Below are 15,262 nucleotides of genomic sequence, written 5' to 3'. Positions count from 1 at the left end.
TGCGCTTCGTTCTCTGTGTTTCATCACCCAGACGGGTTGTTTTGCTCTGGGAAACAGCAGCAGAAGCCGACAGCGGCTGCAGTAGATGCGGGTTTCAGAAAAAAAAAATCATTTTTGTCTGCGTGCTGTTCAAATCGGGCAAGTCACTACATCCGCTGCTTATCCGAAACAGCCCTGGGCTGCCCTTTTTGCTTCTTGCAAAAATCTGGGGGTTGGTTGAACGATGAGATAATAAATACATCTAAACTGCAGCCTCATCTTTAATAAATACTTCCGATTCAACCAGAAAAGCACTTCTTGAGAAAGGTGAACGATTCGACACGGTCGCGCTGCAGGGCGAAACCGCAGCCGCGCGCCCCGGTGTCCATGGAGACGGGCCGCAACAGGAGCGCGTCTCCCCGCTGAGGAAGAGGATCCCGCTGAGGAAGAGCGCTTGAGCCGCGCCGGGAGCACTTCGACCGGTAAGTCTGTAGGGTAGCGACTTCACGTTCAGGCAATGAATGAAAGCGTGGCTGTGCGGCCCTGTCATGGTGCATTAACCGCTCGGGGCTAGCGCCGTGGTCAGCTGGGGAAATAATTAGAGCTGTCGGCTTTTCTCACTGGGAATGGGAGTCACCTATGCTGAAGTGCCCCGTCGGTAACAAAATACGATGCAAAAAGTCCCACTGCACTAACGAAATCCGGGGGAGATCAGACTTGCTCCTCGTCGTCACGGTCCGGCAGTAACGCTGGCGCTGCTGCAGGGTTTCCAGTGTGCTCGTCAGCTGCAAAACTGGACAGAATCGCCTCGCTTCTGAAAACAGGAAAATCAGACAAATTCAGAGGCAAACTCGCGGTGACGCTGCGTGGGACTAATTCAGAAGTTGCGGGAGACCCAGTCGCGATCTCCGTGATAGCAGCTCATACTGAAGTACGATTGATCTATTATTTAGTCATGCATAATGTCGATATATTATTAAGTATTTATGACGGTTATAGTTGTTGTCGGTTATCGTAGCCTGAGGTTAGTAACCGTTGTTTGTCCTCGGAGCCGGATCGGCCTTTTTCCCAGGCGAGTGAGCAGGTTGACTGCGCTGCCGGCACCGTCTCGCCACACTGCTCGTTAAAGTTCATTGACGTGTCCTTCTGGGAAGTTACCGCAGTGACTTATTTAGTTCATCGAATTTGCCCAGAAAAGACTATGGAAGCCCATTTCCGCCAGAGAGTAAAAATAACGCGCTATGGTAAATCAGAATTGCGACTTAGTAACTCAGAACCGCGACTTAGAAACTCAGAATTGCGGCTTTATATCTCAGAATTACGACTTTATATCTCACATTTGCGACTTCGAAATATTTCATCGTCTGTCCTTTCGTTATTGTACCGGATTCGGGTTCCAGGGCTTGTGCCCTCGCCGCCCCCACCCTACTTTCTCACTGCATGGGCTTGTATTATGTACCCCTGCCGATGTTATGGATCTTGTCGGTATTGTATTTCCTTCTGTTGCTCAAATCAAGGGTTTAAAAAAAGCAATGCCCTGTTTGTTGCCGGTGATTCCTGTGTCTCCTCCCGAGGGCTGCGGGATGTCGTCGCCATGGCAGCAGCCCGACGCGCCCTCCCTCTGCGCACCGCGCGCCGCGGGCCACGGGGAGGTGTGGCGCGACTGGGACGCCGACGCCACCTTCCGGCAGTACGGCTGGCGCCGCGGCACCGGCGAGGACGCCTACTCCCCCGCCACCCTGGTGGGCAACTGGGCCGAGGAGCGCCGGGACACCCGCGCCCTGGCCCGCCGCCGGCCCCTGCCCTCCCAGGTGGGCCAAGTCTCGTCTTACCCCCAGGGTGTGTGGCCGTGGGGGCAGGGGGCGCCACCTGGATAGTTTCTGAAAAATGTTGCTTTTTAAACACCCGTACAAACCATTTCATTACAGTTCTTTGTTGTGTAAAAAGAAAAAAGATGTAAAAAGAGAGCTATACCAGGCACGCAGTGTTCTGGACCTGAATACTATTGGCTCAACCCTGTGATTTACTGTCAGCCCTCCAGGCCAAGTTGAGAATTTTGCTCACAATCTTCCAGAGGGAAGAAAGCTCTGAGATGAGCAACCGTGTGACTGACCACTCAAAATATCCACACCTACTGTGGCGAAAGCGTTCTTTTCAGGACTGTCACAGTGCAGCCCAGAAGTCCCCGTGCTCCTCACAGCACAAGGCCCACCCCCCTCCATTCCTGGCACTCAACACACACGCCACAGGAGTTTCTCGGGGGTACCTCCCCCCGGGTTCTCAGGCTGAGCCACATCTCCTCTCTTTTGGCAGTTCGCTCACTATTTTGAGACGACGTATTCCTCCACGTATGACCGAGGCCGACAGCCCCCCCCGCGTGATCCTGGTAAGTTCCTGCTCCCTTCTCTTCAGCACCTGAGACCCCTGCCTGTAACGACCCCTTCTGGTCGCGCCCCTGAGTCTCGTCTCGGCAGCTGAGGCTGATCAGGTCATGGCTGCCTGCTGCGAGACTCAGGCTCTTGGGGAAACAGGTGCTGTAGAATGTCTTTGGGGGAATTGCAGAGCCTCCAGAGATCCCCAGGGTGGGCTACGCCATAAGTGTATAGAGTTTCCTGTAGAAATTCAGTAGAATAGAGGTGTGTCCACCTATCCACTATCAGAAAACTCCCAGCATGGGTCACAGAGTGTTCATGAAGCAAGGGCACAAGGCAGGGCTGCAGCCTGGGAAGGGGCACCTGTCCTTCTCAGGTCACTCACACACACATTAAACACACAAAGACAGATACACAGTCACACAAATAGACACGTACACACATGCAGACACAGACAATCACACACACAGTCAAGAACACAAATGCAGACACACACACAGACACGTACACACACACAGACACACATAGACAGATACAGAGCCACACACACAGATAGATACACAGTAACACACACAGATATTCTTACATGCAGACACACACACGGGCTCATACACATTCTCAGTCACACACACACAGACACGTACATGCACTCACACAGATAGTCACACACACAGACACATATACACACGCAGACATGTACACACAGAATACCCAGTCACACAGACAGTCACCCACACAGACACATACACATACACACACACAGTCACACACACAGACACAATTTGGAGGCACTAAGTAATCCAGCTTTAGGGAGAACGTGCAAACTCCACACAGAAGGTGCCCCAGTGCACAGTTGAACCCAGGACCCACTGTGCTGGTGGGTGCAAGTTATGGGGTTTTCATAGTCTTCTGAAAAAGTCAGATGAGCCGACTGATTATTCTAGACAGACAATTAAGAGCTGGACTGACAATCTGAAGACCCTCTGGTGACCTGCCAGGCCTGGAGTCACACCGCCATGTTCCTCAAATGCTGACACAGGTCTCTGCTATTGCAGGTACAAAGAGGGAACCCCGCTGCTTCCCGGGACACCAGCCTGAGCTGGATCCCCTGCACACAAAGCCAGTCCCCGACTCCTGCTACCAGCACGACTTCAGAGACCCAGCCCCACACCTGCAGGCGCAGAGAGGGACACAGGCAGGGCAGCAGAGTAATAGCTCACAGAACTCCACCTGCTGGGGGTAAAGTGTGCAGGCTGAGTACAGTGTACCGTATATCCCGACAAACCGTAGATGTGAAAGTGGGACTAAGAGTGTGATAAAGTGAAGAGAAGCAGTTGTGCAATGTTCTTCATGTGTGCAAGTGGACTTGTGGATGGATGGTGTGGCGAAATGGGACCTTGTGGTATAATCACAGTGAGGTCCAGTGCAGAACAGGTGTGTGTTGGGGAAACTCTGTAGCCACGCCCCCATGAAGTGTTTTGCTACCACGTGAGTTGTGGATGGGCATAGACTTCCTTTTCATGTCCTCCAATAAGAAGGGTGTTGTCTGCTGCAATGTGTAGTTTAAAAGGGTTAATATAGGTTTTCTAGCACAAACATTTTTTAATTCAGGGTTCTACGGTCCTGGTGAATTTCTGCCCTGCAGAGTTCATAAGGAGCTATAAACAGCAGGCAGACACCGTGAGTACAAGTTTACATGTAGTGATTCTGCAAGTAACCGGCCTAAATTAAGATATTGGCAACTCCTCTGGAATTAAAATTAGAACATTCTGTGAGTCTCTTCAGCCCCAGGACTGAAGACTGCTGTCCTGAGGCTGCAATATGGAGAAAACATGGGATTCAAACGCAGACAGCAGAAAAAATAAACAACAAAAGAACGAAAGAGCCACCCATGTGGTTGAAACGATTTATTCTTAAACATTTAAGAAACTCAAGTGTTAATTGAGCTCTGGCTGCTCTATATGGGGTCTCAGGAATGAAAGGTTAGGCAGCGACCACGACAAAATAGAAAATGAATAAGCAGGATCTTTTTAAACAACACTGCCCCCTCCCTGTCCACGAACCTGAACCCGACACAGGAGTGCCCGACCGCCGAGCCGAGCCGAGCCGAGCCCACTCACCGGCTGCAGGAAAGAGCAGACAGCACAGACACTGCAGAGCTGTCGGACAACAGACTACAACTGAGCCCCTGCAAGGGATAAGTTGTGCACTTCTTTACATCACTGGAAGATATGCTGTTGTTCCCATCTGGTTTCCTTTCTGCTTCTACTTTTCCAGATTTTGTGGGCCCATTCTACAATAAAAGTTTTGATATCATGTTCTTGTCTCATTGGCTGTTTTCTGCCTCAAGTGGCCTTGTTTTAAGTGCCTTCTGTGTCCCAGTCACCAATACACACAGCTGCGACACCTCTGTGTATGCCTTGTGGTTATCACAGAGTGCATCTGGGCCAGTGTCCAAACCAGAGGCCTGGCTTCTACTGGGAAAACACCCACTTCCCTCTTGACCACTGCCATGTGAGCAGCGTCAAAACACACTGAAGGCAGGCGCGTTACACTTACAGCAAAGTGCTTTAATATATACAGGGAGGCATTAAAAATGCATCAAATGAGTTTTGGAATCAATAGTGTTTTGTTGCACTTTAAATGCTTTTCAGTATATACAAAAACAGGAGAATTTTATCAGAGAACCTGTCATTAACTCCTCTGTGAAGTCAGACTACTTATTCAGTCACTCCTTTGGTCTTCTTCAAGTCTGTAAGTAAAAAATTCAGCAAACATTTTCCAGACAACTGCTGTGGTAAACCTAATGCCTCAGCCTTTGAGCTGGGTGGAGCGGGGATTTTCCTGAAGCTGATACCTGCGTTCTTGACTGGGATTTGCCAACACCCCTGCAGTGTAACTGCCCTTCAGGTACAAGGTACCTGACTGTACAAGAACACAGGATCTGGTCCCCACAGCTCCAGCTACAAACTGCTCTGGAGCGCTCCTGTGCTCCGTCACGGGGCTCGCTTCTGCACATAAACCCTGCCCACTTAAGGGCATGGCGTTTCTACACGCACAAGTTCCCTAAAATTGTCCTACTTCCTTGAACTGTTTTTGTGTCTTTGAGGCACGATCAGTAGCTGACTTCACAGAGGCTCGTCTGTCACTCTGTGGACCTTTTCCCCCTTCCTCAAGGGACTGACTGGTCCAGCTGCACCAGGGCCCTGCACTCAGTGTGCCTTTGTCTGCTCCTTCCCTTGCTCATTCAGCTGTTCTGCAGCGTGTTTGATTTTACTCAGCAAGCTAGGAGGACAGAGGCCCTGATGTAGCAGCGAATTCCATGAGCCCACCCTTTCTGAGTAATGGAGGATGAGTGGGGTCCTATCCCCTGCCTGTAAGTGCAGGGGGGGGCTCTCTTCACTTCCCGTGGCTCAGCGGGTGCCGGGGTCGAGGAAGACGGGGCGGTGGTGGTGGGGTGGCAGTGGCGAGGAGCCAGGGAGGGCGAAGGGGCGGGGGAGAAGGAAGTCTACTTCTTCTGCGGCGCAGCCCCAGCGGGCTTGTCGTCGCGGGTGATGGGGATGGTGCGCTCGGGCACTTCGGACAGGTTGCGCGTGGCGCTGATCGTCAGCACGCCATCGGCGGACAGCGAGGAGGTGATGGAGCCCGGCTCGACCCCTCCTGGGATCCTGTACTTCCTGTGGAACTCCCGAGACACATAGCCGTGCTCATCCTGCCGAAGGGAAAGACACAAGGCACGCTGGAGGGCAGGCTGGACCCCGGGAGACTGCAGGAGGGGAGCAGAGAAAGAGAGAGTGGAGAGGGGAGGGCCAGGGAGACAGGACAGGAGCCGGGAGGAGGCAGGAGGAAAGGGGGATGGAGAGGCAGGGAGGGAGGGTGTTCCCCTACCTGGCGGTCCTCGTGCTTCCCACTGATCTCGATGAAGTCGCCGTTGACCTTGACGGACAGCTCCTCGGGGGAGAAGTGCTTGACGTCCAGGTGGATTGCGAACCTGTCCTTGTCCAGACGCATCTGCCGGCCAGGAGGAAGCAGGGTCAGCACACAAAAACACACCTGTGCAGCCTGGGCTGCTCACATGCACACAGGTCAGCATCCCTGTCACAGGGCAGGGCATTGAGCCATCAGGTGTGCCTCATTATTAAACAGAAGGATTCATACAGGTATCTGTTTCTTTCTCTTAGAGCCACAAGCTGACAAAGCGCCTCTTAAGTGTGACCAATTCCAGCTTTAGCAGGTTAATTCCAAGAGGTATTTTAGGGCTGGTTTTCTAGGCGGCTGAAGGTTACAGACGAGCGCTCTGCAGTCTGAAAGAGCAGCTCTGACCCTGCGAGTCAGCTGAGTGGGGGAGTGGGCAGTTTGCACTGCGCTCTGAGATTCCTCCCATGGGTCACATTGTGACACCTCGCAGCGAACACAGAGGGCATGGTGCTGGGCTGAGCTGGCTTTAGGCAGTGGGCCACAGCCGGGAAGCAATTCTAAACATTCAGAGGCCAACATGTGCACGCGCCCGCCGACGGACTAAAAGGAACAGCTCACATCATCTGTGCTGTACTGGTTTCATGTCCGAGCTGTTGGAGTCACTTTCTTTGTCGAGTGAGTGTTTCATCAAACTACAGGGTTTTTTGTCTTAAACTAATAGGGCTCAGGTATTTGAGCTGGTGATCGTTTTATGAGGAATAAAGTTTTAACATGCTACCAAGAAAATGTTGGCACAGTAGGGAGGGACTCGCGTGACACAGAGGGAACCTCATCACGGGATCCCCAGGAATCGGAGCGGGTCAGGACACTGAGCCCCAGGACTCATGTGTGAGAGATCCAGAGACACCCCACCGTTTCCTCCCTGACTTCAGTGCCCACGTCAACGCCAGCACCCAGCCCCCCACAGCAGAGCAGCAGCTCCTGTTTCACTGCGCTTGATCCCGGTGCTGGTGACGCTGTGGATACGACGTCTCAATATCTGCTGCGCTCTTCCCTGCTGTCACATTCCTGGCCATCCTGCTCTCACAGACAAAAACACCCCCTTCCAAGCCTTTTCTCTCCCACCTCAAGGATTTCAAGCCTTGGTCTCCATATCCCACAAGCCCTTGGTCTCAATATGTCATACGTGCAACGGTTTAGTTTAGTAAACACTTAGCAAAATATTAAGGTTTTCACAGCTAGTTTTGAAAACATTCCTCTGTAGGAAAGAAGCTATAGGTCCTGCAGCAAACCTGTGAAAAGTCAGAGATTGTCTCTTTTGTCTTCTGGAGAATTCTGGAGCTTTGGCTCTGGAAGGTTAGTCGACGGTCAACCCGCAACAGGCCCTCACCTCTGACAGGCCGCCGTCCATCCAGCTGGCACCGCGGAAGGAGGCCCGGGGCCAGTACATCAGGGGGAAGGGGGAGAGCAGCTCGCTCTCTGGGATGTGCTCCCCGAAGTTCTGCTCAAAGATCCGGACGGGGAACAACGAGGAGAAGAGGGGGCGGCGAAACCAGGGGCGCTGGATGGCGATGTCCATGCTGGCTGGGCTGGGCGCACTCTGTGCCTGCTGCTGCCGTGCCGCTCCTGCTGTGCCTCTGGCCCTCAGCTCACTTATATAGCCGCCCCACCAGCCTGTGCCAGCCTGCCACCCTCCTCTTGAACTTTCTGGAACGGTGATGTAAACCGTCTCCCCCGCTCGCCCTCTCCCCCTGCAAGTGCCAGTCCGTGTGTGTTTACGTTATTACTGGCGGTCTGATTTCATTCAGGCAAGCGGCCCTGCGATTGTTCTGGGGGATTTTAAATAGTGCTGATGCCCCCGTGCGCGCAACGCTGGAAAGTATCCTTTTGTGCTGGTGCGCGGTTTTCTGTGTGTGCCTGCACGGCCAGCGCCAGGACCCGGCTCGTCTGTCAGACGGGTTTCGGTTTTTGGCGCGCACTCCTCGGACTTGGCCTCTCTTCCTCCGGCTGCCCCGCGTGCCGGCGGGATTATTTCCGCCGCGCTCCGGTGCCCCTCTCCCCCGCCTGCCCTGACTCCTGTTTGTCCAGGGAGGCTCCAGGCCGGATCAAAGGCTCTGGTGGGTGTGTTTGCCCAGGCGCAGGCAGGGCACCCTGTGTGCAGAGTCAAGCCCCGGGATAAACCACCCCTGGCAGCCCAGCGCAGGCTGCCTCTGCTCCGGGACACAGCACCAGCCTTTGCAGGTCCTTCATTCATTTATTTAGTCAGCTTCTCCACTCAAGATGTCCTTTATGTGTGCAGGTATTAAACTCTCTATCAAAGCTGTTCTTCACAGTATGGTGATGAGTGCTTTTCACAGCTACCTCTCATACTTGAGAAATTCTACAACAGCAAATTTGCGAGACATTTCTGATCTTCCCTATAGAGTACGTGCCTGTGGATATGCTTTGATAAGCACCACCTAATGCTGCACAGTAGCTGTACTGTACTTCACTACTCTGTACTGTCACCACAGTCAACCACAATGCACTTTTATTAGGGCATCAATGGAGGGTAAGAGGATCTACTAGCGGGTGGCACTGTGGCCTCACAGATCTCGAGTCTTGGGTTTGTGTCCAACTTTAGGGAATCAGTCTGTGTGGAGTCTGCATGCCCCCCCGTGCTTGAGCTTGATTGGCTACTTTAAATTGTTTCGTCCCTGGTTCCCATGAAGAAGGGAACTAAGCACCTCTATTCCATTCTGAACCCCCTGCTCAGATTTTGGACAATATTTCGGCCAATACTTATGTTAACACCTCTCTGGATGTGTAGACTGGACAGTAGGCCACTTCAGCCCGCAACAGCTGCTAACAGCAGTAGCAGCCATCAGCAGAGCAGCAATAACAACACTGTAGAGCTCTGTGGAGTTCTGGAGACCTGCAGGGGCCTGTTGACAGATCACAAACACTCAGCTCCCAGAATGCTGGACTGTTAGCATCCCTTGGTGTGTCAGTCAGAGCCACAATCACTGTAAGAGCCCCGCCACATTATTCTAGGAAAGGCAAACAGAATTCAAAATGAACAAAAAAGCACTCGGGACTTCCTTCACCTGGGACCTGCTGTAGTCAAGAGAATTATCATCCAACCATGAAAGAAGTGGGATTTGACCTGATCATTGTCGCTATTGTTAACGTGCCTACATCTGGTGACATCATTTAGTCTAAGTCTGGCACCCCTGCACTTCTAAGGCCTTCTCCTTCAGAAGATACGAGCTGCTGTGATACTGTACACATTCACTAGCCTCCTAGAGCTTCCTGGACCTGACAGAGCTCTTGCCTAGACCCCTGGACACCCTGTAGTGCCCAAAATAAGTACACTCCATCACCAGGAGGGGCCCCAGCACTGACATCACACTTGATATGTACAGTATCCACAGAAGACAGGAGTGCAGCCCTGGGCAGGTCAATACTCACAACAGCTATGATACACATAAAGAAGTATTGCACAGTTCATATCATACGCATATGAGAAAGACACAGCTTTCACTTTGAACTTTTCATGTAAATGAATCACGCAGAGGCAAACTGCTGCTGTCGTGACTTTGCTCCGCTGTGCACAAAAGGCATCGCCCCCCCGCCCTCACCCAGAGAAACATCAGAAGAGCAGCCTGTTAATCAGCCGCACGACTTCCCCCCTGCCCCAGGACGATGCCAGACTTGGCAAGGCCTGGGGCAGAGCTCAATAGCCGTCTTGTAAACAGGGCAGAGACAGGCGGTGTCGGCTGGAGACAGGCTGGAGTTCGGTGTCCTCTTGGACGTCCGCGGCAGTGTGGGGCTCCACCCGCGGACCCCGCAGGGTCAGCTAGGTGATATATAATATCCTCTGAGAGCTGTGGGCTTATTCTTAGGTCCAGGAATGGGGGAGATGTATTTCCTTACACTTTCTCTACCGGGAGGGCTCAGCTTTTCATTCCACTCGCAACCTTGTCGTTCGAAGGGCCGTATTCAGCAGAGTGCTGACAGTACCAGGCTGGTAACATCATCACAGTTCCCACAGCTCCACACAATGCCAGGTCCCACTGTGGCCCGCAGTGCTTCTCCCAGTCGTGACGTACTGCAGTAAGTGCAAAATTATTCCACGCATTTCTAATCCTTCAAATAAATCGTCCCAGGCTGCTCTTGGTGAGATGTAATATCCCGTCTCGGAATCGCAGACAAGAGCCCTGCCAGCCGGTCTGTCCAGGCAGGACTGGCCTGTCCCTGTGGGCCATTTTAAACTGATCCATCAGAGATCCCAGTGGCGTATTTGTCTCTGGATTTATTTGTAGTTATGATGTCTCCTTTGGAGTGTCTGTGACCGGGCTATTTCTGGCCTCTTTATCAGCCCCATGCAAACACAGGCACACAGTCACTCTCTCTCTCCCCGACTCTCTCTGCAGACCCTGCCGGTCGTTTCCGCGAGGAACTGAGCCGCCGTGCCCTCGCAGCTCGCCGGGATGTCGGAGCGCACCGTTCCTCACGCGTACCCCATGAGTGTGGAGTACGAGATGGCGTCTCCCTGCCGCATCTACGACCAGAACTTCGGGGAAGGTAAGGCCTCCCGCTGTGCCGGGCTCGTGATCGTGCGTCGGGTCGGCGCGTGTGCGGTGGAACCATGGAACTGCACAAGTCAACAGCGCCCTGTCCTGGTGGAACTGGACGCTTTTCTTCAGAGTGAAAGAAGGAACACAGAGGGGCTATTAAACAGCTGGGCACACAGAGGGGCTATTAAACAGCTGGGCACACAGAGGGGCTTCAAAACCTTTTCTGTTCCTGCACAAAACTTAAATCTCCATCCATTCTGAGCAAAAACAAATTCACCAAGAACCGACCCACAAGAAGAAGGAACACAAATGATCTGATCTAGCGCGCTGGTCTGTGGTCACTGGGCTCTGGGTTCAAATCTGCAGTCGCGGGTTCAAGTCCACAAAGTGCGGAAGCAGGGCAGTGCGGTGGCTCTGTGGCTGAGGAGCTGTGCCTGTGGCTGGAAGGTTGCTGGTTCGAATCCTGTGACCAGTGGAGGAATCCTACTCCGTTGGGCCCCTGAGCGAGGCCCTTAACCCCAACTGCTCTAGGGGTGCTGTATAAATGGCTGTGCTCCGACCCCAAGCTTCTCTCCCTGTCTGTGTGTCTCATGGAGAGCAAGCTGGAGTATGTGAAAAGACAAATTCCTAATACAAGAAATTGTATAGGGTGAAAAAATTGATCTTATCTTAAACATTTTACTAAATGACTGTAGCTTGTATGGGGCTATTAAATTGGATTAGATTCTTGCCAAAAGCTTAAAAAGCTCTTAAAACTGTACCAGGGTATTGAAGGCCTGTATGTGGGCATGATAGATAACTGGACATTACTTGAAAGTTGCATGTGATGAGGTAAGGATGCAGGCAGGCAGGCTCACGGGCTCCGAGTCTCAGTCGGATTGCCCCTTGGAGCTGGCGAGGTGCTGACGTGAGAGGGAAGTGACAGATCGACCCGCCCCTGACCTCCCCTGCTGTCGGGGGCCCAGGCAGAGCTGTCACGGACATCGCCCTCCCATGAGCCGCACCAGCCTCGTTCCTCAAGAGGCCGATGACACCGGGAGGCCTCCGGCGCAGCTGGGACCCGCGGCGCAGCTGGCCCAGCATGTGTGCAGAGCACCCCCTGGTGGTAGAAGCTGTGAACTTCGGCTTGTCTCACGCCTAACTTCCTTTAGACTCTTGGAGAGAGTTTCCCTTTGTTTTGGCCTCCTGCTCTGAGGCAGCGGAGCATGAAGGAGTAAAAGGCTGAGAGGGAAATAAAAGCAGACGTGTGGCGGCGGAGGGGAATTCCCCGGCCTGGCCTGAAAATAAACTGCCCTCCTACAACCCTGGAGGTCTTGGGAACAGAGCAGCCGGCCTGGCAGCACATTGACACCCCTGTCAAAAGACACGCAGGGCTGCCTTTGTTCAGCCTGTCTCTCGCCGGCGAATCCAGACTCCAGAGGAGGAGTAGAAGCTGAGGGATCGCGCTGGTCGCCCCAGGGTCAGCCAGCAGGATTGAAACCCTGGCTTGACAGGGGCCTCACCTGCTCCCCGCGACCAACCCATCCCCCCAGAGACAGGGGCTTGCATCTTCCCCAGTGTGGGTCTCAGGTTCTGAACCCGTCCTCTGCGGGGGACGAGGAAGTCTCGTCGTGCCAAAGGGAATGGAATTTGTGAGAAATGTATTGACTGTATTAAAATAACATATTAAAATCAATACATTAAGTGCACACCATGACTTTCCTTTGTAATGGCTCTGAAGCAGGCCTGCAAAATAGCATCAGAGCCTTTGTGCTTGGCAGGTGGTTTACTCTGGTAAAAGAGACATGTCCCTGACCAGTGTCGTCTGTGAACGTTTAGAAAAAGGATCTGCTACAAGCGAAGAGACATTGTACACAGCCTTACAGAGGCCCATTGCCAGCGTCCTGACTCTGTTATTACACAAATAATTGCACATACACCATACTCAATTGTAAATCCTTTATTATGAGAAGGATTTTTTCTTGTTTATTGCCAACAAACAGTGTGCAACATGGCAGCAGCTATGTCACCCTGCAGCTCCCAGCTCCCAGCTCCCAGGTTGAGCCTGGCCTGCCGAAGCTGCTCTCTCTCGCCCCCAGGCCTGTCGCCTCAGGACGTCCTGGCCCCCACCCTGTACCACGGCTACTACATCCGCCCGCGGCTCAACAAGCAGCTGGAGCGGGGCTTCTCGCAGGTGGACAGCGGCGACGACTGGTTCCGCGTGCTGCTGGACGTGTGCCAGTTCACGCCGGACGAGATCGCGGTCCGCACCGTGGACAACCTGCTGGAGGTGAGCGGTCAACACGCCCAGCGGCTGGACCAGCACGGCTTCGTCAGCCGCCAGTTCAGCCGCACCTACATCCTGCCGCTGGGCGTCGACCCGCTCCTGGTGCAGGTCACCCTCTCCCACGACGGCGTCCTGTGCGCCGAGGCGCCCCGGAAGGCTGCGGATGTCAAGCCCACCGTCCGCGAGCTCCAAGTCCGAGTGGAGGGCGGGGAGAAGCAGCACAAGGAGGCGGGGAAGAGCACGTGAACCCCTCCCACACTGGCAGGGCTGGGTGTGGTTGGGGAGGGACTAGGCGAGGCTGGGTGTGGCTGGGGCGGGGCAGGTGTGGTTGGGGAGGGGCTAGGCGAGGCTGGGTGTGGCTGGGGCGGGGTTGGGGTGTGGTAGGGCGGGGCAGGTGTGGTTGGGGAGGGGCTAGGCGAGGCTGGGTGTGGCTGGGGCGGGGTTGGGGTGTGGTAGGGCGGGGCAGGTGTGGTTGGGGAGGGGCTAGGCGAGGCTGGGTGTGGCTGGGGCGGGCTGGGTGTGGTTGGGGAGGGGCTAGGCGAGGCTGGGTGTGGCTGGGGCGGGGTTGGGGTGTGGTAGGGCGGGGCAGGTGTGGTTGGGGAGGGGCTAGGCGAGGCTGGGTGTGGCTGGGGCGGGCTGGGTGTGGTTGGGGAGGGGCTAGGCGAGGCTGGGTGTGGCTGGGGCGGGGTTGGGGTGTGGTAGGGCGGGGCAGGTGTGGTTGGGGAGGGGCTAGGCGAGGCTGGGTGTGGCTGGGGCGGGGTTGGGGTGTGGTAGGGCGGGGCAGGTGTGGTTGGGGAGGGGCTAGGCGAGGCTGGGTGTGGCTGGGGCGGGCTGGGTGTGGTTGGGGAGGGGCTAGGCGAGGCTGGGTGTGGCTGGGGCGGGGTTGGGGTGTGGTAGGGCGGGGCAGGTGTGGTTGGGGAGGGGCTAGGCGAGGCTGGGTGTGGCTGGGGCGGGGTTGGGGTGTGGTAGGGCGGGGCAGGTGTGGTTGGGGAGGGGCTAGGCGAGGCTGGGTGTGGCTGGGACGGGGTTGGGGTGTGGTAGGGCGGGGCAGGTGTGGTTGGGGCAGGGCTATGCGAGGCTGGGTGTGGCTGGGGCAGGGCTGGAGAACCTGCAGTCCTGCTGGAGGCCTGGGGTGTTGGCAAGCCTGCTGATATTTCTAGGATGTCTAATCACTCAAGCTGTGCATCATTTTCTTTGAAAGGAGGCGTGTGTTTTATTTCCTGATGAGTAGACTCCAGTGTGGGTGTGTAATAGCCCTCAAGGCTGTGTTGTGTCCTGGATAGGAAAGCATGCCTGAGAAGTTGGCAGCAGATGTTGTATTATTGCATTACATTAATAAATCTATTATTCTTACAAAATGACAACAGGAAACTCTTATTTGTCAATAGGAAGAACCACTTGTTATGCATGAATTTGTTTGACTAGTTAATAGGGTAATCTTTATAGTACCCTTCACCAGTTAAAGACATGTATTTCCCTCCATCAAAAAATAAACTCAGCTGTGAAGTGGAAATCATGACTGGGCAGCTGCTGAAAGAAGCCTCTCATCTCCTGGTCTGAATCACTATCCACTGATCAGACCAGACTCACTGCCCACTGATCAGACCAGAATCACTGTCCACTGATCAGACCAGACTCACTGCCCACCGATCAGACCAGACTCACTGCCCACTGATCAGACCAGACTCCCTGTCCACTGATCAGACCAGACTCACTGCCCACTGATCAGACCAGACTCACTGTCCACTGATCTGGCCTCATGTGCACCTGCAGAAATGTAGTGCTCCTCTGAGCCACACTAGCAGGGGCTCATTCAGAGTACTGTGTAAACTGTGGTCACAGCATTACAAAAAAAACACTCCTGCTCTGGAATCAATCACATACATTTGTAGGCTGAAGGGAATGTTTTACAATGGCAGGCCAAAAATTAACATTTTTTAAATCTTTAAACACAGAAGACTATGAGTGGAAGCAGATTTAGGCGATTATCCAAGTTTTTACTAGAATTTTCAACAACTTCATACCTACCAATGCCCAGGTGTGTCTGATTCAACACCCCCCTGCCATTACGCCATATTCAGCTACCATCTTGGCTCAAGGCTATACCATGGTCTGAGCCAAGATGGTGGCTTCCCCATAGGGAGTTCACTATGAGAAAGGCACAGTGT

At 53.8% G+C, this 15,262-nt stretch overlaps 3 protein-coding genes across 5 annotated transcripts; 2 read left to right on the top strand and 1 right to left on the bottom strand.

Annotated features, from left to right (window-relative positions):
* Nucleotides 1-141: 141 nt before the first annotated feature.
* cfap68 (cilia and flagella associated protein 68) lies at nt 142-4,667 on the top strand. Of its 2 annotated transcripts, none has more exons than XM_088619448.1 (4): nt 142-461; nt 1,554-1,790; nt 2,293-2,365; nt 3,407-4,667. In XM_088619448.1, exons 2-4 carry the CDS (start codon nt 1,563-1,565, stop codon nt 3,592-3,594), a joined length of 489 nt encoding a protein of 162 aa, XP_088475574.1. In that variant the 5' UTR covers nt 142-461; nt 1,554-1,562; the 3' UTR covers nt 3,595-4,667. The 2 variants fall into 2 exon arrangements, with proteins under 2 accessions (XP_088475574.1, XP_088475575.1); XM_088619449.1 differs by lacking the exon at nt 142-461 and adding an exon at nt 478-910.
* On the bottom strand, nt 4,244-7,934 carry LOC148641250 (alpha-crystallin B chain-like). 2 transcript variants are annotated; one of them, XM_088619447.1, is made up of 3 exons: nt 7,660-7,934; nt 6,240-6,362; nt 4,244-6,117 (listed from the first exon to the last, which is right to left on the bottom strand). In XM_088619447.1, the coding sequence occupies exons 1-3, from the start codon at nt 7,846-7,848 to the stop codon at nt 5,860-5,862; spliced, it is 570 nt and encodes a 189-aa protein (XP_088475573.1). In that variant the 5' UTR covers nt 7,849-7,934; the 3' UTR covers nt 4,244-5,859. The 2 variants fall into 2 exon arrangements, with proteins under 2 accessions (XP_088475573.1, XP_088475572.1); XM_088619446.1 differs by having other exon boundaries at nt 4,244-6,063; nt 7,660-7,924.
* A 2,697-nt stretch (nt 7,935-10,631) lies between these two features.
* hspb2 (heat shock protein family B (small) member 2) lies at nt 10,632-14,452 on the top strand. The gene is made up of 2 exons (XM_088619445.1): nt 10,632-10,835; nt 12,907-14,452. The coding sequence occupies exons 1-2, from the start codon at nt 10,742-10,744 to the stop codon at nt 13,338-13,340; spliced, it is 528 nt and encodes a 175-aa protein (XP_088475571.1). The 5' UTR covers nt 10,632-10,741; the 3' UTR covers nt 13,341-14,452.
* The last annotated feature ends 810 nt before the right edge of the window (nt 14,453-15,262 follow it).

Source organism: Lepisosteus platostomus, chromosome 25 (genome assembly GCF_059453375.1).
Source record: "Lepisosteus platostomus isolate fLepPlt1 chromosome 25, fLepPlt1.hap1, whole genome shotgun sequence".
NCBI lineage: Eukaryota > Metazoa > Chordata > Actinopteri > Semionotiformes > Lepisosteidae > Lepisosteus > Lepisosteus platostomus.
Note: the sequence above shows the minus strand (reverse complement) of the source record. Positions and strands in the feature narration are given on the sequence as shown.